This window comes from Symphalangus syndactylus, chromosome 11, assembly GCF_028878055.3.
Source record: "Symphalangus syndactylus isolate Jambi chromosome 11, NHGRI_mSymSyn1-v2.1_pri, whole genome shotgun sequence".
NCBI lineage: Eukaryota > Metazoa > Chordata > Mammalia > Primates > Hylobatidae > Symphalangus > Symphalangus syndactylus.
Genome location: NC_072433.2, coordinates 62,593,485 through 62,615,638, shown reverse-complemented (window position 1 = coordinate 62,615,638; position 22,154 = coordinate 62,593,485). Strand labels below are relative to the sequence as shown.

At 42.6% G+C, this 22,154-nt stretch overlaps 2 protein-coding genes across 11 annotated transcripts in view; one reads left to right on the top strand and one right to left on the bottom strand.

The window, feature by feature from the left end:
* Positions 1-6,195, top strand: part of REXO5 (RNA exonuclease 5) — a 48,009-nt gene extending 41,814 nt beyond the window's left edge. For 3 of the 5 annotated variants that reach the window (XM_063612099.1, XM_063612102.1, XM_063612101.1), the window contains 5 exons: positions 97-237; positions 840-1,056; positions 1,265-1,452; positions 2,435-2,553; positions 5,931-6,195. In XM_063612099.1, the coding sequence (XP_063468169.1) occupies positions 97-237; positions 840-1,056; positions 1,265-1,452; positions 2,435-2,553; positions 5,931-6,012 (747 nt within the window). In that variant the 3' untranslated portion in view covers positions 6,013-6,195. The remainder of the gene's footprint in view (positions 1-96; positions 238-839; positions 1,057-1,264; positions 1,453-2,434; positions 2,554-5,930) is intronic. The other 2 variants (XM_055233094.2, XM_055233095.2) reach the window with 2 other exon arrangements.
* A 5,259-nt stretch (positions 6,196-11,454) lies between these two features.
* Positions 11,455-22,154, bottom strand: part of DCUN1D3 (defective in cullin neddylation 1 domain containing 3) — a 46,740-nt gene continuing 36,040 nt past the window's right edge. For all 6 annotated transcript variants that reach the window (XM_055233115.1, XM_055233117.1, XM_055233114.2 and 3 more), the window contains 2 exons: positions 18,388-18,923; positions 11,455-16,879 (listed from right to left, as the gene is read on the bottom strand). In XM_055233115.1, coding sequence (XP_055089090.1) covers positions 16,396-16,879; positions 18,388-18,818 — 915 coding nt within the window. In that variant the 5' untranslated portion in view covers positions 18,819-18,923 and the 3' untranslated portion in view covers positions 11,455-16,395. The remainder of the gene's footprint in view (positions 16,880-18,387; positions 18,924-22,154) is intronic.

Genomic DNA, 22,154 nt, shown 5'->3' with positions numbered 1-22,154 from the left:
TACAATCAATACCTGTGTAGCCCAGCACAGTAAAGGCATCCACTCTGGTGGCTTTGGCCACTGTAGGTTGAATCCTTTCCCCAACCCCTTTTTTAGCAGTTTCAGCTGGAAAGCAATGATGAAGAAATCTTGGTCTTTCTGCAGCCTCATCTCTGTATACAGTATGAAGTCCTAGAAGCTGCCCAGCTGGCCATAGAGTCCTTGGATGGTATTCTGGTAGATGGTATCTGCATCAAGGTAGGTTGACAAGAGAAAGCTCCCTTTGCTCGGGTCTGGCCTACCACAGCCTGTATTTATAGTGCCCCAGGACATATAGGAAACACCCTCAAGAGGCCCAGGCACAAGACTTCGTTATGGAAAGTCTTCAGCCAAGTCTGACATTCTCCTACTGGCAGTGACTGAAGACATAACGGCTTTCATTTGTGTCAGAAATCATCCTGGGCTAGATTTGGGTCTTCCTTGCATTCTTTATTACTACTTAAGTCCCCTATGGCTTATTCTGGTTGGTTCTTTGTGGTTACCCTTTTCTTCACCTTTCAGGGAGATCAAATGATGGTATTTTGAAGTTTCTTGTGCACATAAACAGAATTTCATTAAAGGTGGGAAGCAGGAAACTGAAGAGAATATGTTTACATGAAAATATGTATTTATCAATTAAGTCTCTAACATAATTCTGTAAGGCCGTTATCTTTAGTTTCCTTTTACAGAAAAGGAAAGAAACGAAAAATTTTAGGAAACTGAAAAATGAAGTTATTAGTAATGGCAACAACTTGCTAGTATCCAACAGGCCTGAGGATTAAATTGATTTTCTACCACTAACACCAACTTTCCTTGGTTAGGTGCAGAGGCCTGTGACAGAGCTCACGCTTGATTGTGACACCCTCGTGAATGAGCTGGAAGGAGATTCTGAAAACCAAGGCTCTATATATCTGTCTGGAGTGAGTGAAGCCTTCAAAGAACAGCTGTTGCAGGAGCCTCGCCTCTTTCTTGGCCTGGAAGCTGTGATCCTGCCTAAAGATCTTAAAAGTGGAAAGCAGAAAAAATACTGTTTCCTGAGTAAGTCTATGCTACTGAATGTAGCTTTGGGGAAGGAAACTGGGGATGGTGATAACATGAGGTCAGAGAAAGGAAGATTCACCTCCTGGGCTGGACCATGGCAACAGTTCCTGATTCTGTCCTTCTCCTATGACCCTGGCCAGGCAGCTTGGATGGTGATCAACTTTCTTGGCCCTTAATGACATAAGGTGGGGGTTCTTGCTTTCAGAATTCAAAAGTTTTGGCAGTGCCCAGCAGGCCCTCAACATTCTCACAGGCAAGGACTGGAAGCTGAAAGGCAGGCATGCCCTAACCCCCAGGCACCTCCATGCCTGGCTCAGAGGCTTACCACCTGAATCAAGAAGGCTCCCAGGGCTTCGTGTTGTACCTCCCCACTTTGAACAGGAGGCCTTGCAGGTGAGTGAGTGAAGGTGTCTTGGAGAAGATGTCAGGAGAGTCCTGCTCAGTGACACTTAATCCTTTAATCTTTTTTTTTTTTCTACCCTGGCCCTCGGTCTTATTTCACTCTCTGGCTTCCTCCAGTCCTGGCCACATCTCCTTTTCTCCCAGATATCTCATACTTTTGCCCCCTCCATACCTGCTAAACTTAGTTTTTTAGTCTTCCAGATCTCCAAGGGACTTTGAGGGACCAAGGCAGGAAGTCAGAAAGCTGGACAATTATTCAGTGATCTAGCCTAGGGTCTCCCAAAGTGTGGTACATACACAAGATAAATTGTGGTTGTCATAGATGCTCTTTTCTTTTTTGTTTTCACTTTTATGATTATGGACTTGTCTGTCTTTTTATTATATCTAAGACATCTGAATGGACTTGTTTTGCTAATACTTGTTAAAGTATACAACAACTACATTGAGCCTATGATTTTGTGGATGGTATTAGTTAGACAAGGCTAAGGAAGAAATTAACTCACTTTATGGAAAAAATGTTAGAGGGATATACAAGCGGAAGAGTGAAGGTAGAAGGTGAGTGGCTGAAGCTTGGGAAACCCTGTCTTAGTCTAATCTCTCATACTTAGCAGATGAAAAGTAGGGGCTAGAGTTGGTAAGTCACTTGCCCAAGGTCACAAAGAGACTTAATGGCAGAAGCCAGACTAGACCCCTCATCAGCAATGTGGCTCCCCTAGCTTGGGGTCTTGGAAGACCCATCTGGAGGAAAGGACAGTAGCTTCCTCCCCTGAGGAAGTCCTTAGCCAACTTGGAGGCCTGGGGATGCTGGGTCAGCAGAGAACCTGCAGTGTGGGCTCCAGTGTTAGAAAAGGGATTTGTCTGGAACCTTTACTGGAATCCCATAGCCTTAGAGGCAGAGGAAGAGTGTTGCAGCTGTTCCAAAGGTAACGAGAGAGTGTTCTGGCTAAGTATTGACACATGGCTTTGATCCCAGACTCTGAAACTGGACCACCCGAAGATAGCAGCCTGGCGCTGGGGCCGGAAGATTGGAAAGCTCTACAACAGCTTGTTCCCGGGCACTCTCTGCCTCATCCTGCTGCCAGGAACCAAGAGGTAAGGACTAGAAAGGGTATCCCTTCAAGACTCTGTCCCCTGGATTTCAGCTGTTCTTAGAGAAAAAGCCTTTTGCTGATATTTAGGCACACAGTGAGGACTTACATGAATCATCTCTTTAATTCTCACAGTTCTAAAATATAGGCATTGTATTCCCATTTCACATTTATATGTTCTTGTATAACTACATTTATTGGTCCCTCAAGGAGATAACTTATCCCCAGTTAAAACCAGGGGTCTTATGTCCTTACTCCTCTCTGGAGTAAGAAGTAGCTGCTAACCCCACTTGAGTAAAAAAAGTAAAGTCTCAGAACAAGCCCTAGGCTTAGGTATAACCTCCCTACATGTGAGGAATGTGTTGCTGCCTTCTGTACCCTTTTCCCCATTGACACCTATGTGTTAAGAGATAACAGGGCCTGGTTTGCTGATTCTAAGCCTGAGGAATACTGGAGCAGGACTTTGAGTCTAGTTCCAGCTTTATCACCTATCTCCTCTGACAAGTGGCCAAGCTACTTCCCCACTGTAGGTCTCAATTTCCTTTCAGTAACATGAGGGATTTGGAATAAATCAGTTGATTTTCAAACCCTTTTAACTGTAAACCGTTTCTTTAAAGAAAAACTGATATTAAATCTTAAAGCATAAAGATGGGCAGTTTTGGAATGAGTGAGTGGGCAGCTAAATGAATGAGTGTATATTGGGGAAGGGAGGGAAAGATGGTGGCTTTTTTGAACAGTGTGAAAACCTTGGATTGTGTTAATTTTAAAAAGTCCCTTGAGATTCTGACATCTGGTTAGGCGCAGTGGCTCATGCCTATAATCCTAGCACTTTGGAAGGCCAAGGCGAGCGGATCACTTGAGCTCAGGAGTTGAAGACCAGACTAGGCAACATGACAAGACCCTGTCTCTACCAAAAATACAAAAACAACAACAACAAAAAAAAACACGAAAAAACAGCCGGGTTTAGTGTTGTGTGCCTGTGGTCCCAACTACTTGGGAGGCTGAGGCACGAGAATCACTTGAACCCAGGGAGCAGAGGTTGCAGTGAGCTGAGATTGCACCACTGCACTTCAGCCTGGGCTACAGAGTAAGACTCTTATCTCAAAAAAAAAAAAAAAAAAAAAAGATTCTGACATTCTAGGAGTTGACAGAACATGAATACCTCTCCCCTTGAAGCTGGATCAGAAGAAATTCATTTCCTAGCATAAAGTTCTTGTAACATGCCTCTGAGGGCCATTAGGGAGATGGTCTACCTACTGGGCACCTTTGAAAGAACCGCTTTCTCTGAAAAGCAGAAACAAGTATTACATGTTTACATTGAGGGGAAAAAAAAATCTTAGACCAACATACTTTAAACAGGCTTGTGGGTAAGCTAACAGGAACAGGGTAAAAAGTGATCACAGGCCGGGCGCAGTGGCTCACACCTGTAATCCCAGGACTTTGGGAGGCCGAGGCGGGCGGATCACGTGGTCAGGAGATGGAGACCATCCTGGCTAACACGGTGAAACCCCGTCTCTACTAAAAATACAAAAAAATTAGCCAGGCGAGGTGGCGGGCGCCTGCAGTCCCAGCTATGGGGGAGGCTGAGGCAGGAGAATGGCTTGAACCCCCGGGGGGCGGAGCCTGCAGTGAGCCGAGATTGCGCCACTGCATTCCAGCCTGTGCAACAGCGAGACTCCGTCTCAAAAAAAAAAACAAAAAAAAAGTGATCAGAGATTGCCAGTAAAAGCTTTTTGGTTAAGATGTGGGCTCTGAGGAACAGGCAGACTTGCTCCTCAGGGGCAGTGTATGGTGGTAGGTGGACTGGGTTTTCATGTTCTCACGTAGAATACTTAGATTACAGTCCACCATTGTTTAGGTAAACTAAGTCAAGAGTAGCCCAAATCATTGTTCTTCCTGGATGTTCCACAGAGGGTGAAGCCAGAGGAGGAAGTGCTGGGGTCAGGGACCAAAAACACTTAAGTTGTGGCTGAGACAAAGATCCTAAGTTTGACAAGTCAGGAGAATTAAGCACCCCCTGGAAGCAGCAAATCCTGTGGTGAAGAAACCTGAACTACTCCTATCCTTTAAAAGTCACATTCTGATTTCTGTAGACATATTGATCAAACTCAGCAACAGTAACATGCATTTCCCCAGGCTGTGGAAGCTTGCTGTGTGACTGAGTTCTCTGGGCCTTGTTTGTGCAGCTGTGTCCGTGATGGCAGCAGATACTCTTGGGAAACGTTGGGGAAAAAAGGAATAGCAAAAACAATAGAAGGTTTCCTTAGGCTGGGGTCTTGATTCAGCTCTTAATCCTTACATTTTTGGTAGCTTCTTAAATTAATATTGAAAACAACGGTAATTTATTAAACCCAGGTACTGTCCTTAATGCTTCTATATGCAGTTTTGGTTGAGGTTGTTAGAATCTTTACTTAACAAGTGGAGAAAAAGTCTCAGATTAACCAATTTTCCTAGGGTCACACAGCTAGTAAGTGCATAGTCAGGACTTGTACCCTGATGGTGTGTCTGACTCCAGAGCAACTCTCCTGCCCTCAAAGCTCTAGTTCTCCATACACAAAAGTCTAGTGTTTGCCTGTTTAAGTTCATACATCAGGTGGAGACAGATTCTGTGTTTGTCTTTGCTCATTTCTACCTGCTTTGCCTCAGAGAGCTCCTCAACGCTGACCCAGTTCCATGAATATTCATTACAAGGTGGCAGGGAACTAACAAGTATTGACTGGCTCCTAAATTCCAAGCACCACGCCAGGTTTTTTACAACAAACATTATTAAATAAGTTAATGTTTTGTAACTTTTTTAAACAGCCCCTGGCACCTAGCAGGTGCTACAAAAGTATGGAATGAATGAAGACTAAGACTCTTTAACAGCAACTTATAAGGGATCTAATACAGATTGCTATTATTGATATCCTGGTTCTGTCACTTAACAGTTGTGTGACTTCAGCAAGTCATATAATGTCTATGAGCTTTTTTATTTTTTAAATGAGGATAACACTTGTACCTACATCAGTGAGCAGTTTTGAGGATTAAATGAGACAAGTGCTTAGAACAATTCTTGGCATGTAATAAGTGCTCAGTGTATGTTTGCTATTGTTGATAGTCTTCACCAAATCCCTGTGAGATAGTAATTTAAATATTTCATAGTTTTATAGATATGCCTCATATCTCTTAATTGGTAAAGGTAGGATTTGAATCTAGACCTCTGAGACTCATCAGTGCTTTTTCCATTAAACCATCTTCAGCAGGCAGCTTTCCATAAACCTTCCTGCCCTTGCCCCATGGCACACACACATACTTGGAAAAATATCTCCTGTAACTAGGCATTTATAACCATTCATTCAATCTTATGGATAAAAACATACCTTTGTTTCTCATTTATTGCAGCACTCATGGTTCACTCTCTGGCTTAGGACTGATGGGAATAAAAGAGGAAGAAGAAAGCGCTGGCCCAGGCCTGTGTTCATGAGTCGGCCTGCCATGTTTCCATGTGCCATTTCTTACCCCTTGTAGGCAATGGCAAAGAATGTGGTCAGGCTGTAGCCTCTCCAACCAGCAGACAGCTTTATGGAAACTTGGTGTAGCAGCTAAGAGTTTAGTTTGTTTGTATGGCATGTGTAAGTTTTCAATAAATGCCTAAAGTTCAAGCATAGTATGGGGGTGTCCACAGATTGTTTGTGTCATTGAGTTTATGTGCATAGGTGCAATACAAGATGCTCATTCCATGTAGCACCCCTATTACGTGGTATATACTGATAAGGAAACCAAGAGGAGTGATTACTCAGAAAACCAGCCAATTATGCAATTTGTCAAAGTTGTAATGTCTGTGAAGCAAATTTATTTAAACTGTTTTCTTATTGACAACTCTTAAAAAATTGAAGGACAATGATAGCTGAACTGAGAAATCTGGCAAGTCCACCAGGCAGTGGAGTGGAAGATTCTTTTAGTTTTTTTAACCAGCCCTGGAAACCCCTTCCATTCCACATTTAGGAATCCTCCTTCCCTTCAGAACATGACTGCAGTGCCACCCTTCACCAGTAGGTGCCTCCATCACACCATCTCTCCCTCTAGGAACTGGAAACTTGAAATTCAGTAAAAACCGTTTTAATCAACTCTCAAACCGATAACAATCTGTGTTGGAAAGGACATGGGGCATAGGCACCTAATTCCAAAACTACTAGAGATATTAACTGCCCTCCAGAAAAGATGAATCTGGCATACAGTATGTAATCATACCCAAAAACCTCGTAAATTGCTCTGTACACTGAGACCCTGCAATTCTACAGCATTATCCTAGGGTACTAGGATAGTTACACAAAAACATGTAATGAAGGAGATATCAGAGGGTTATTACAATGGAGTTCTAGGTAGCCAGTTCTAAAGTGTGTGTGTGTGTGAGAGAGTAAATAAAATCTTCGGTGAAAGAGATCTTCAAGAAGAGGCAGTAGACCTCTGGATCCAGAATGCTTGACTTTGAATCCCAGCTTTTTGAAATTATTGTGTGGACTTAAATAAATTACTTAACATTTCTGTGCTTGGGATAATAATGGTATGTATCCCAGAGGATTACAAATTAGTGAGATTATATATTCACAGTACTGTATATTATTTGTTGTATGAAGTCTGGAGGGATACAGAATAGCATGTAGTTTGAGTCCACTTTTGTAGGAGAAAATATACAAAGCTATACATAGGCTTCTAACAAAACCTGCAAGGCTATATGCCAAAACGTTAATAGTATTTATCTATGGCTAGTGGCATTGACAAATTAGGTTTTAACAAATGCTTTTCTGTTGTAGACTCGATTTTGTTTTTTAACATTCAACATACATTGCTTTTATAATTGGAAAATAATTCTTACCACCTGCTGTCAGGAGAAGAAAAGAAGAAAAAGATAATTCTACTTAAAATTAACTCTTAGGGTTGGGCAGTTGGAGCAGTGTTTAATCCTATAAATGTAGTTTCATGAGATCTGGTCCTATATGAAAGTTTAAATGTAGCTTCTGTAAGATCTGGCCCTATATGGAACCAGAACTGAAGAGCTTGACTTGGGATCAGACACCGCAACTTGATTCAAGTCCCTTCATCAGGAGGAAAGTTCCCTAGGTGAACTGCCAACTTCCGCTGCAAGGCCCTGAGAACAACTTGAAACTGACAGTGTTGTTGGGTTCCTTCCTGCCCAGCTGAGCTCCAAAGCTGTGAGAGCTTAGCTGCTGTTTACCTCTTGAGGCTCAAGTCCTGAGAGATAAAATTAAGTGCCTGCCTCGGATATGAACAGGCCGGGGTTGGAGCTTCACCTCCCACACACACCTGAGTATTTTGGGGCAAGTCACTTAACCTCATTTGAGGCTATTTCCACAGCTGTATAAAATGAGGAAATAACTACTTTTGATTATTGAGACATTTGTGGAAAATGACATAGTAATGCACTATGTGTGAATTATTTTCCCTCTCTGGGCCTGTTTCCTCACCTTTAAAATAGGGGAAATTAGTACTTCATAAGGTTATGAGGATTAAACTAGGAAAAGTCAAGATTGAGTGCTGAATGAATGACATACTATTTTACTAAGGATCATCTCCCTGTACCAAGAGCACTCCACTTGCTCCCAAGAATAGCCAAGGCCATCTTTTTCTTAGGAGAAAGGGTAGGGTTGGAGGTTTCCCCAGGGATCCAACTCCAGAACTCTGCAAAGATGGGCCTGCACGACGAGGCCTCTGAGACTTCAGTCTGCACACTCTGTTCTTTCGCCTGATGCTCCACCTTTTGGAAGCCAAAGCTGCCAACTTGGCCTCTTGCAAAACACACATTCCATTCATAAGTGCGTTTGTGCATTTTTCCTCCCACACCCTTCTAGGCAGCCAGCGCAGAGCTGCCAAGGCAGCTGCTGGAGAAGCAGCTTCTTATGGGAGAAAAGCAGCTCCAAGGGCTTTTACAGAACTCATTTAGGCTTTGAACACATTACTCCCATTTTCTGGTCTCCTTGCCCATGGAGGGGGGGTTGTTCATTTCCTTTTACCCCCCTTTTTGTAAATAACCTCTTCCCTATTACAAAGGAAACCTATTAATGAAAATTTGAAAAATACAGAAAAATTTAAATCACAACTGATCCCACCATCAATGGTCAATGACTGCCAATATTTTATAATTGATCAATTTTTTCCATGATGATAGAAATTCTGTTATTCAAAAGCAGAGTTTTAATAGCTGTGTAATATTCTAGCATTGATGTATGCCATAATTTCTAAAACAGTCCCTTTTGTTGACGTTGAAGTTGTTCCCAAATGATGCTGCCGGTGATATCCTTGCACATACATCCTTGGGAGATATTTCTTTTAGGAAAAGTTCCTAAGTGAAATTATTGGGCTAAAGAGTACGAACACGCTTTTAACTCCAGAAAGGCTTTTACTGTTTACTAGCGTAGATTTGTTTCAAATTTTTGCCAGTTTAAGTTTTTCATTGTATATTTAATGTCTGCTTATTTGAATACCCTTTAGATTGGCACTCCTGCTTTTTTTCCCAGAAGCTTTTTGGTAAATTATTTTTCCTAAGTGAGTTGTTCATATCCTTTGCCATTTTTCTATTGGGAAGCCAGATCCTTTTCCATACTGAATTTTTAAGAGCGCCTTATGGATTCACTATATATAGTGTCCATTTACAAACTATTACAAAATTTGTTTGCTTTTTAAGGTATATCATTTTATGTTTAGTCTTTTGTGATTTGCTCTATTTGCTTTTATGCTTAGAGAGCCCTGACTGATCTCTGGATCCAATGACAAGTTTATGTATTTCTAATGATTTAACGTCTACACTTCATAGCCTAATTTTTCTTGGAATTTATCTTGGCATGTAATAACTTTCTCCCAAATACTTAGATAATTTAACCCAATTATCTAGCTTTACTTACCCAATAAAGGAGGATGCTCCTTTATCATTTAAGTCCATGTGTATACTAGGGCCAGTATTCGTGTTTTCTGTCTTGTCATGTAGTAGTACCACACTATTGTGTAGCTCTATAATGTACTAGCAGTTTTAGCAGCACCACCCCCAGATAAGCACGGGGCCCATGGAGAGTCTCCATCAGCATGGATTACAAAACACTGTACAGTTAAGATGCTTTGCTGCTGACTGCACTGGTGCTGCTACATTCCACCAGGACTTTTTCAGCACCCCTGAGTCAAGAGACGGGATAAGGGTCAGAACACTGAACAGAAGAATGTTAAACTCAGGTAGGAGCCTTATGTTTTTAAGACAGGGCATCCTCAGAAGTCGACATAAAGGAAAGGAAATGGAGAGGTTAGGCAAGCTCCCTAATCTTATCAGGCAGACTAACCCTTTTTGACCTACGTCGAAACTCAGAGCTAGAAGGATGACTTCCAGAGCCAATCCAGCCATGTGCTTCAGCAACTGATTTGAAAGGAGGGAAGAAGCCAGTGTTGCAACTCTTTCATACTCCTCAACCTTCAGCACTACCTTCAGTGCACCTTTCTTGCTAGAAAGCATTCCACATGCATTTAAGCTCATCTGGTAACTAAGTGAAGTTGTTTGTCCATCATCTAATTGAAAATTAGATTTTAGCTGTATATAATCTATGCAGCCTGTGACAGCACTTTGAATAGCCCAGGCTCTATACAAGCCCCCAAATCAGCATCCTTCCACTTTATTCCCCAAACCTATTTGTAAGGCTCTGCCTGGGCTCCATAACTCAGAAGTGCCAAAGCACAGAAGAAACAAGCCCAAGAGCCAACTGGGGAATGTTTTAGAGGCATACTTTTTAAGTGAGGAAAACATCACCCCTTAGATTTCCTTCCAGCCCCCACCTGGTCCTGTCCTTAGTAATGAGGGAGGAAGAGAAAAAGAGTTCCAGTTCATTGAGGAAATCTCAGAAACCTCTCCCTAATCGGAGAATGTTGACGTGACTTCCAAAGCCTTTGCAACAGAAAAGAAAAAGTACACCTACTCCCACCACCATACTTATTTTTACAAGATACAAACACGAGGCTGGGAATCTTTGGGGAGGCTATCAGGGCCTCCATGAAAGAAATGTGTAAGATGGCCAGTCAAGAGCTTTCCTGAATGTAAACAATAACTAGACAGAAAATACAATGGAAGGAAGCTAAGGGTCGTAAGTGGTCTAATTATCATACATCTAGAGTGTTAAGAGGCAGATGGGAATCCCAGGGATCATGTTAGTCTGAGCTTCTTCCCCCATCCCCAATTTGGCACAGAGGGAAATTAAGCCCCTAAGAGGGGCTGTGACTTGTGAAGGGTCATGGATGACCATGCCAACCCCCCTCTCTTATTCTCTGGTTTGCGTGCATTACTCACCTAACATTCCTTTGGAGAACCTTAAAAGAGCTTGTAATGTTTGAGCACTTATGTGTCATTGGGACTTTATCAAGACTTTTAAATCCTAGCACTCTGATGGAACCAAGAGTCTTTTAATTTTGCAGATGAGTAAAAGGAAACTTAGAGGTTCACTAACTTGCCAAAGGTCACACAGCAGTGGCATCTGACAGTTAAAGCCAGATACAGCTTGTTTCCTTTGCCTTAATCACTGCCATACTGTTAAATCTAGGGGTCATGCATTTAACATACTGCTCAACTTCACTTTTTACTCCTCATGAGAATTCACATCAGTTGCTAAGGTAAGACTATTCAGGCAGTGGCCCTGTGAAGACTTATTTGCTCTTTGCCTCTAAGCACGAGACCCCCAAAAGCCACCCTACTAAGCTTGCTATGTGGGAGGTCAACACCCATGTTTGGAGTCTGAGGATCCTGTACTTATCTGGATTGTTTTTCAAAGGATAAAAATTGTTACTCAATATCATGTTGGTAGAAGCTCCCAGTGGGTAAATTTTGCCCCAGAATAAAGTCACTGTGTTTTTTTTTTTTTTGTAGAAATATCAGTAATCAAGTAAACAAATTTATTAAATCCAACAGCAGGTAACCTTCCAAATAAAAAACATTAAAGGAAAAATGTAGACATCAAAGACAAAAATGTGTGTAACAAGTCAATAAAAATACTCAAGGGGCCATTTGGAGAGTGCAACAGTGCAGAAAATACAAACAAAAGTATTAACTTTTGTCAAGTTTATACAACCTCAACAAACAGACACACTGGTCACAAACCAAGAGGGATCCACAAAGGTGGAGGGTCACATGAGCAGTGGACTCATCACCTCAGCGGCTTAAGGCAGGGTATATCTGTGGGACCAATTCATCCAAGCCCCATTTGCCTATTGCTTCACATTCCCCCTTTAAAACCTAGAGTCATATTCATTAGTGCAACAGGTAAGAGCAATTAATCACAGACAGAGCTGGGGACCAGGGTCAGAGGGAAGACACTTCTCCCAGAGCAAATGTATGCATGTCGGGGGGATGAAAAACCCCAGCAGCTGCTGAATGGCTTCCTTTGGCAATATCCAAGATTTGTGTTGAAAGGAGCAGGGAGGTTGGATGGGTGGCGGAAGTAGGTATCTATGAGATAGGCTGGGTTTCCAAGAAGAGAAGAATAGGGAGGACATGATGCCCAGCACCTGAATCAGAAGCAGAACCCAATGGTTATGCAAAGCTATTTGAACTATTTTGGCTTCTGCAACCAGTGCTCAAGAATCTATTTCGTCTTTCGAAAAGGGGGAAAACCCTTGCTGATCCTCACCAACATGCAGTCCCAGTCCAGTTTAAACTGGATATGCAATTACAGCTTACCGTGGGAATAAACTCTGAAGGGGGGTGGCTGGGAAACTTCTTTATATGATCAGAAAACACACTGTGGAATAAGAGGAGGATCAATGTCGCATTTCCTCAATGAGTCCCAATTAACACAATTCAACAACCTTAACAGTCCTTTCAGTCGTTTAAACAAGATACTGCTGGAGTCCTCCAAGGAAGACCTGTCATTTACCAAGATGTTCAAGTCCCCCAAGGAAGACCTTTGTCAGTTACCAAGATGCTCAAGTCATAGCTAACCAAACATGAGAGACAAGAAAAATAGCAGAGCAGTCAAGTAAAAGGCAACAAAAACCCAGCAGCAGCTTTCTTCTACGCCTTGACCTTTTAACTGCAAAACTGAGTCTGCCTTTTGGGCTTTGCTGCACTGAAGACCTCATTTGGAATCTGGCAAACCAAACACTCTTAAATATATAGGTTGGTGTAAAAGTAATTGTGGTTTTTGCCATACTTAATGGCAAAAACATACATTAAGTATGGCAAAAACTTCCTTTTGCACCAACCTAACAGATCTGATTTGGTTTGTAAACTTTTAGACAAGTTCTTATCCCAGTAACTTCCCACCGTTTAATACAATTTGGCAGAGTATATAGTACATGAGGCCATCAAGTGTACTACTATGGGACTAAATTTTGGCACCAGCCCCTGGAGACCAGTACTGCTTCAAAGACTAATACTGTGTGGCTTAATCCTTTCTCCCTTTCCAAAAAGACTAGTTTGTGCTTTCCTTGGGGAAGTTTAATACTGAAAACACTGCCTTGTACATTTTCAATTGTTACTTTCCTGGCCCAGGGGTTTGGTTAAAATTTAGATCTTCAGCCAGCTCTAGACTCATCTTCCCTTATCAGAAGGGCAGACATGGGTTCCTGGACCCAACTCACACAGGTAGGCAGCACTCCAGCTGCTGAGACAACCAGCTGAAGCATAGCAAAGCCCCTTACAGGAGGTGGGGTTAAGAATGATACATTGAGATTTGGCAAAGGTGGGGGAAAGAGCAATTCAATGAAGCAGCACGTCATCTCATACCATCTTTCTAATAAACTGCTAAAGAAACATCACAAAAGCTGACAAAGCCATTTGTCAAAACTGAGTTATTTCTTATTTCCCAACACACTAGTTTGTTGTTGCCCTCAGATGTTGCCAATTTCCAAAGTGGCATCCACATCCTGACCCTCTCCACATCACCCTGATGTTCTGTTGCTAAGCAAGGAGTGTGCTGGCTTATCTGAGGGGCATACATTCAGCCTCTTACACAGACTTACTGCTCACTCAGTAAGTGGCAAACGTATTTCTAGGTTGAAAGGAACAAGGCTTTTCATTTCCCAGAAGTATAACTTCAAACCCTACACACACCTCACCTTGGATCCCTTTGCAGAAAAAACTGCATTTCTTGTGGTCATGAAAGAGTCAAGCATTGGCCCAGAGCTACTGCAGAAGCTTGAAATCTTTGCTGAGCATCAAGTACTCAAACTTGGAAGGAACTTGTAAGTCCCTCCCTGACTGCTCCCTTTTCTGGCTCCCGTTTGCAAATGGATCAATATAACCAAAAAATAACTACATGGCTTTTTTGGTGGGGGATGAGGAGGCTAAATAGTTAATTTAAAAAACAACAAAATCCACCCACTCTAGTACACCTAATGCACGGAATGTCTTCTTAAAGGGTGGGGAAGGAACCTAGTTTCTCCAGAGTACTCAGGGTCCTGGGCTGCCTCCCTCTTTTGTGCACCTTTCTCTGATACACTCTGATCTGGGATGGAAAGGGCCTTACCTAGCCAAGAGCAGCCTGCCTTTTCCCTACCCAACCCAGAACCGGGGAAAATGAGTTGCAAACTGGCTTAATGAAAAAGCGGTCTTTTTAAAACCTCAGTCTGGGTACTCAGCTACAACTGATCCCACAGAACCTGCTGGGACCCCTGGAGACTTATTCAAGATTCTTATTTAGCTAGAACAGAAGCCAGGCATCTGGCCCAAGACCTCCTTCAGCTTTCTAGCAGTACTATACCATGGATGATCTTAAAATTTCCCATTTGCCCCTCTGAAGGAGGAACTGTCAGGTTTAGGATTTAAAAAACAAAAACAAAAATTCCAAGTATGTTCCCTATGGTCAATATCAGTTTTAGAAAAATACTGACTGCCAAAACTCTTTAATAATCCTTAAGATGGGAGCCCAGAGCTGTAAGGCTGCTCACAATGGAACTCAAAACATGCAATTCCTGCCCAGGCTGAGAAACATACCTGGGACGCAGCGGGGTATTAGGATAGGGGAGAAACCGCCAAATGTTTAATAGACAAAGTCTCATTACCTCAAGAGTATAAATATTTTTATAAGTTTTTATTTAAAAGATTCCCTTTTTAATCTGTTCCAAAGTGTTGGAAGCTGAACTATACAAGTTCCTACCACCCATCCTTCCAGTACAGTTTTCTGAGGACATAACTTTTTAAATGGAAAAATAACAGGAGGACCCTCTAACTGAAACCAGGTAGGCCTACAGTCAGCTCCTCAGGCCCCTGTGGCAGTCTGGCCAAAGCTGGCCTTTATGGAGTGAGCACGTGGAGAAGTCTGGGGAACCGGGCCCTCCCTCTTGTGAGGAAAGGGCTGAGCAAACTCATGTTCTCTTTAGTGAAATGGTCCAAATTCAGATCCAAAAGCCTCCATTATGGCATTCCCTGGCACTCTTCTTATACTTTATACATTGAAGGCAGCTCCCTCTTTTATGGCCAGTATAAGCAGGCAAAGAAACAAAGGAATATAGATACATATATGTGTATATATATATATTTTATATAGGTAAAATATATACATACTTTATATATGTATATATACATATTTGGGGGTAGGGAAAGGAGGGTCATGTAAACCTAAACAGTCATCACATTACCCCATATGAGCCTGACTTTAACAAAAAGATAATAAATAACTCCTGGGGGTTAAGTGACAACATGGGTGCAGCAAGAAGGGAAAGGGCACAAATTTAACTATTAAATACACTTTGATATTTGTTTGGCAGAGTTCAGGCCAACCCCAGGCTTCTGCCCTTACCAGACAAGTAAGCTGATGATATTCAAAGAAAAAAATAAAAATATTAAAAAAAAAAAATTCAAGCAGAGCTCCATACCACAGTTTTCCTTCAAGTCAGTTGGCTGGCAGGCAGTTTCCCGACCACCAGGAACAGAAACTTTGGCTCCAAGGCAAATGAAACAAACAAACAAAAAAAAGTATTTCCACTTACAACATGAAAATACAGAAACTTCATCAAAGAAAGAAAACTATCGAAGAAGTCTACTTCCAGCAAAACTGAGGTAGCACTGCTTTCTCTGCATTCAATGCTTAAGTGGTTCTCAGTACAATGTGTTCTTAAAAAATGCTCACTTGACTGACAGGTGCAGCATGTTGATGGAAAAACTCAACATGAAATGCAATAGGTCAAAGAAGGAAGGAGCAAGAAGTGAGGGAAATCAGGGTTCTGGATAAATTAGCTTAAAAGGGGGTTGTCACCAGACTACAAATGCTCTTGGCTGGCCTTGGCTCTCCAAGAGCTCTAAATCGCCTGGGAATTAATGCAATGTGGTTAACAGTTAACACTGCTATTCAAATCTGTGTAAATCTTTAAAAATAATTACTACAACCTAAATTCAACCATGTAAACAGCACTACACACAGTACAGACCTGCCCTGAAAAACAATATGCAAAACTGAGATCTGGCACTGTATCATTTTGTAATGTTAATTCAACCTAACAGTCCCATCCCCGCTCCCTGCTCTATGCCCTCCCCTACCAAAAAAAAAAAACAACAACAACAACAAAAAAAAAAACAACCTAATTTGTGCAAGAAATGGCAGGCTTATTCTATCTGAAGGCTTCAAAAAAAGATACACAACATGTAACCAGGTTCAAATATTCTGGGAGATCCCCCCCAAAAAGGAAATAACCAAAATAACCAAAAAAATGAAGAAAGTGCCTAAAACATGATACAGCATTTTAGAGCCCTTTCAGATACAAGGCAGAGAAAGGTGTAAAGTAGAAAATATCCGGATCTTCAGTAATTTCCAAAATGGTCCAATTCCTCAGTTGGCTGCAGGGCAGCTGGCAGATCCTTGCTGCTGCTCCTGGGACAGAGCCACTAAGTCTGCTCCTCGGGACACAAGCCCTCGGGCCCTGAGCTGAGTGCACCTCTCCCTTCCCCTTCTCTTTTCCTTCGCTCCATTTCCCACTCCACAAAGGTGTCGAAGAGACTTGGCCAGGCCTCATCTTCACTGTAGTTGCTGAGGTCAGGGCCAATCACCTGAGTGAAGTTAAGGAACATGTTCCAAGTGTCCCGGGAGATGCCCTTGATCCCCGAGGGGTTCTCTGTTAGGAAGTTTAGCCATTGGTCCAATACCGGAGGACTGTTCTGGGTAAAGACTAGTTTCCACAGGGCAATGGCTATTTCCCGATGCAGTGACCGCTGCCCTTCTTCAGAGTCCAGGCCAAACTGAAATGTAAACCGGTAGAGATCCTTGAATTTATCCTCTTGTTTGGCTTCTGTTAAGAGGCTAGGGAACCGTGCACAGATTCCGTCAATGCTGTCTGCACTTATTGCTTTGCAGCCATCAAAAAACTCCTTCCTGCAACAGAAAGGAAAAGGACAATTAATAATTATAAACTATACTATTTACAGGCAATATACATAGTGATTAAGAGCAAGGCTTTCAGACCAGATGGTCTGGATTTGAATTCTAACTCCTCCAACTAATTAGTCCTATTTCCTTACTTGTCAAATGGTAAAAATACCACCTTACTTCATAGGGTTTTGGTGAGGACTAAACGAATTACTATTCTGCTTCTAACAGTGCCTGGCACACAGTTGGCAGCTGATAATGGTTCATTTATTCATTCATTCATCTTCCCAAAGCTAAACTTAAGTCTCCTGCTCCCTGCCCTGTTTCCCGCTCTGCAATAGCGATTAAGCTACGGATTCTTTCTTCTTCCAGAGGAGGAGGCTTCCTGTTTCCCTTCTGATTCTCTATGGGTTGTTTGTTTGGGGTATATTTTTAGTGATTGCCAAGGGAGACTTCTGGAGCCAAGGATTCTGAACCTGGGTAATTCTACCACCAGAGATCAAAATTCTATTATTAAAAAACAAAAATTATGTATGTATTTTTAACATCTATACAACCCTTTCAGCTTACAGCATGGTCTCGCATTGATCATCTTCTCAGGGACTGTAGTATCTGCTGAAGAGGTGACGCCTCTGAGGTCTGGAAGGTAACCTTCCTGGGGTGGGGGGCATGCAAACTTACAAATTGTATGGCTGGGTCTCAAAGTCAGTTCTTATTCATAACCCCGTGTTCTACAAACCACATTCTATAGGGACATATGACCAGAACAATATGCACAGCTACTGCTTAGTAACTGAGGCCAACTGACCTTATTATACACAGGCCTGGCTGACGGCAGGCAACATGCTAAGTACTAGAAAGGGCAAGTGGCTTCATGGAGGGAGAGAGGCATATCCCCTCCCCAGAGGCACTTACTGTATTGGTACTCATAGTGCCTGGCACATGCTGGGCATACAATAAATATCAAGTGAGTGAACTGACATGTAAAGGAGTAAAAGAAAAGAAAGGTCCAAGACAGCAGTGGGGCTGAGCAGCAACTTGGTGACCTGGCTCACCCTGGCTTATTCCTCATTTAAGGCAAAGATGAGCAGTGCCCAGTTACTCAGAAGCTGCCAAATAATGCTAGGATAGGCCTGAAATTTGACCTATGAATTAGGCAAAGGCATTATTCTGCAAAAAAAAAAAAAAAAACATGGGGTGCACATTAGAACCAGACATGAATCTTTATCAAAATCCAAATGCCCGGGCCTTCCTTGCTGAGATTCCTATTTAGTAGGTCTGCTGCAGAGCCAGGGAGATATATTTTAAACCCTTAGAGTCCAGAGGGGCTTCTCAGCATCATAGCCACAACTTGGCTCAAAACATTCATGCTTTAGAGAACCTGATCAGAAAAATAAAAACTTACCCAAAACCCTATGAAGCCAACCCAGTCCTATCCTAGCTGGGCACCACTGCCCAATGCTGTTCTCTTTCCTCCACTGCTCACCTGATGACATAAAGTGTTTGTGACTAACCTGGTGAATTTGCACATGGTTGCAGCCTGGAACTTCCAAGCCAAGAGCAGCACTCGAAATTCTGTGGGGTCGACACATAGGTCATTGCAAAAGCGCTCCATGCCTTCCTCCAAAATTGCATCTTCCCGCTCATCCTTGTAGCGCCTGAACAGTTCTTCCAATCTTTGCAAGGAAGATTCCTCGGCATTGGATTTGGACTCCCTCCCAGCATCTCCCGAGGATGTCGGCAGCTGGCAGGCCTCAGTGGCAGCCTCGGCCTTCTTGGTCCCGTTGACGAGGATATCTCCACCTGGCTTGCCACAGGGTGGTACCTGCTCCTCACGGTGGCCTGCACCCCGCCTGCTGTGTGACTTGTTGCTGGGGTCACGGTCTCCATTCTTGCTGCCCAGGGTCGATGAGGGATTCTTACACTTGGTGACACACTGGCCCATGGTGCTGGTGGCCCGGCCTCTAGAGTGGCCCCCTCTGGATCAGATGCCCTCGCTGCCGCTGGCCCATGTACCTCAACATGCCATCAGCCAGAGGAGCCAGCCAACCTGGAAGGAAATTAGAAAGCCATCACCTCTGGGCGGGGGAAATGGGGTATGGACCCTACCTTCTAGGGTGCGCACTGGTTCACCGCTCTATTTCCATGAGCCAACAACGAACCATGGGAGAGACACTGAGTTCATCATCTCCTTCATAGGCCAGCTCTGTAACTTCACCTTGGCGACGCAGTGGCTGGGGCACATATGGAGAACCAATGAGAGAAATTCCCAAAATTCTTAAGGTAACATAGATTTCAAAGAGGCTGATTCATATGTAGAATGCATCAAAGACTACAATTTGACAGAAATATTCCAGAGGAAATCTGTCTTGCCAACTTGCCATCACATAAGAAAAGTTATTTGGACCTGGGTTAAGCCAGAAGGCACAAAGAAACGGTTCATCTTCTAATTCCTAATGCCAACATTCTCAGATTTTTTTTTTTTTTTTTTGAGACGGAGTCTCACTCTGTCACCCAGGCTGGAGTGCAGTGGCGTGATCTCGGCTCACTGCAAGCTCCGCCTCCCGGGTTCACGCCATTCTCCTGCCTCAGCCTCTCCGAGTAGCTGGGACTACAGGCGCCCGCCACCACGCCCGGCTAATTTTTTGTATTTTTAGTAGAGATGGGGTTTCACTGTGGTCTGATCTCCTGACCTCGTGATCCGCTGCCTCGGCCTCCCAAAGTGCTGGGATTACAAGCGTGAGCCACCGCCCCCGGCGCAGATTTTCTTTTTAAGTAGGATGAGTAGGGAGGAGGGGTGGCCATATTCAGAACAATAGTCTCATAATGCCCTAATGATGAGGTTGTCAAGACTACAAGCAGGGGCCTAAGCCAAGCAGCAAAATGAAATTTGAACCTGATCTCTCCAGATTGCTTTCTGGGCCTATCCCACACAGTAGGTGAAATGCCCTTGCTTTGCCCTACTCCATCCACCTATAGAAATCATCCACCAAGCCAGTACTCCAAACCAAGTTTCCCAACTGAGGAGCTTCTTCTTCTCCCCCAGGTCCTCAGCAAGGCTGTACTTAGAATGCAAGCGAAGTTCACAATAAATGTGATTGTCCCTATAGGGCCTATAGGCTGAGGCTTCCAAAGAAGCGTGTCTCCACTTTAAAAGAAGGACTGGGGCCGGTTGCAGTGGCTCACATCTGTAATCCCAACATTTTGGGAGGCCAAGGTGGGTGGGCAGATAGCTTGAGTGCAGGAGTTTGTGACTAGCCTGGGAGACATAGCAAGACCCTGTCTCCACAAAAAATAGAAAAAAATTAGTTGGGTGTGGTGATGCACACCTGTATTCCCAGCTACAAGGGAGGCTCAGGTGGGAGGATCAACTGAGCCAGGTCAAGGCTGCAGTGAGCTGGGATAGCACCACTCCACTGCAACCTGGGTGACAAAGACCCTGTGTAAAAAAATTGAAAAAATCACTGGTACAAAAACAGGCACACAGACCAATGGAACAGAATGGAGAGCTGAAAAATAAGGCCACACACCTACAACCATCTGATCTGCAACAAAAACAAGCAATGGGGAAAAGACTCCCTATTCAATAAATGGTGCTGGGATAACCGGCTAGCCATATGCAGAAGACTGAGGCTGGACCCCTTCCTTACACCATATACAAAAATCAACTCAAGATGGATTAAAGACTTAAATGTAAAACCCCAAACTATAAAAACCTTAGAAGGCAACCTAGGCAATACCATCCTGGACATAGAACCAGGCAAAGATTTCATAACAAAGACACCAAAAGCAATCAAAACAAAAGCAAAAATTGACAAGTGGGATCTATAATAATTAAACTTAAGAGCTTCTGCACAGCAAAAGAAACTATCAAGAGATAGCAAAAGAAACTATCAAGAGATTCCTACAGAATGGAAGAAGAAATATGCAAACTATGCATCTGACAAAGGTCTAATATCCGGCATCTATAAGGAACTTAAATTTGCAAGAGAAAAACAAACAACCCCATTAAAAAGTGGGCGAAGTTCATGAATAGACACTTCTCAAAAGAAGACATACATGTGGCCAAAAAGCATATGAAAAAAAGCTCAATATCACTGATCATTAGAGAAACGCAAATCAAAACCACAATGAGATACCATCTCACACCAGTCAGAATGGCTATTACTAAAAAGTCAAAAAAATAACAGGAGATAGTAAGGTTGTAGAGAAAAGGGAACACTTATACACGGCTGGTGGGAGTGTAAATTACTTCGACCACTGTAGAAAGCAGGATGGTGATTCCTCAAAGAGCTAAAAGCAGAACTACATTCGAACTAGCAATCCCATTACTGGGTATATACCCAGATGAATAAAAACCATTCTGCCACAAAGACACACGCATGCGAATGTTCACTGCAGCACTATTCACAATAGCAAAGACGTGGAATCAACCTAAATGCCCATCAGTGACAGATAGGATAACGAAAATGCGGTCCATATACACCATGGAACGCTATGCAGCCATAAAAAAGAACGAGATCATGTCTTTTGTGGGAACACACATGGAGCTGGAGGCTATGATCCTCAGCAAACTAACGCAGGGACAGAAAACCAAATACCACATGTTCTCACTTATAAAGTGGGAGCTAAATGATGAGAACTTATGAATACAAAGAAGGAAACAACAGAAACTGGGGTCTACTTGAGGGTAGAGGGTAGAGGGTAGAGGGTGGCAGGAGGGAGAGGAGCAGAAAAGATAATTACTGGGCTCTGGACTTAACACCTGGGTGATGAAATAATATGTACAACAAACACCCATGACACATGTTTACCTGTGTAACAAACCTTGACATGTACCCCCAAACCTAAAATAAAAGCTAAAAAAAAAAGTTACCAAAAATAAATAAATAAAAATGCTCAGAATATTCAGGAAAAAAGAAAAAACTGAAAAAATTGGGAAAAAAATAGAAAAACAAAAGAAGGACGGATTTACCCAAATACAATCTCTAAATGGTAGGATAATTGCTAGATGAAAAAGAAAAGTTTGCACTGATACATAACAAACTCATCATGGTGGTTTATTAATTATTTATGTAATTTAAAAGTGTTTTTTTAAACAAATTGCTAGACATTTCTGAGCCAGAATCGAGGTGATTTCTCTAAGATGACTCTGGCTACTCAGGACACTTATTCCTACCTTCAACCGGTTTGTTGGAAAATCCATGTACAATTTAGTATTTATAAAACTTTGCCAACTGCTATAATAATGGCAGCCACTGAAATTATGTTGTTAATGAAG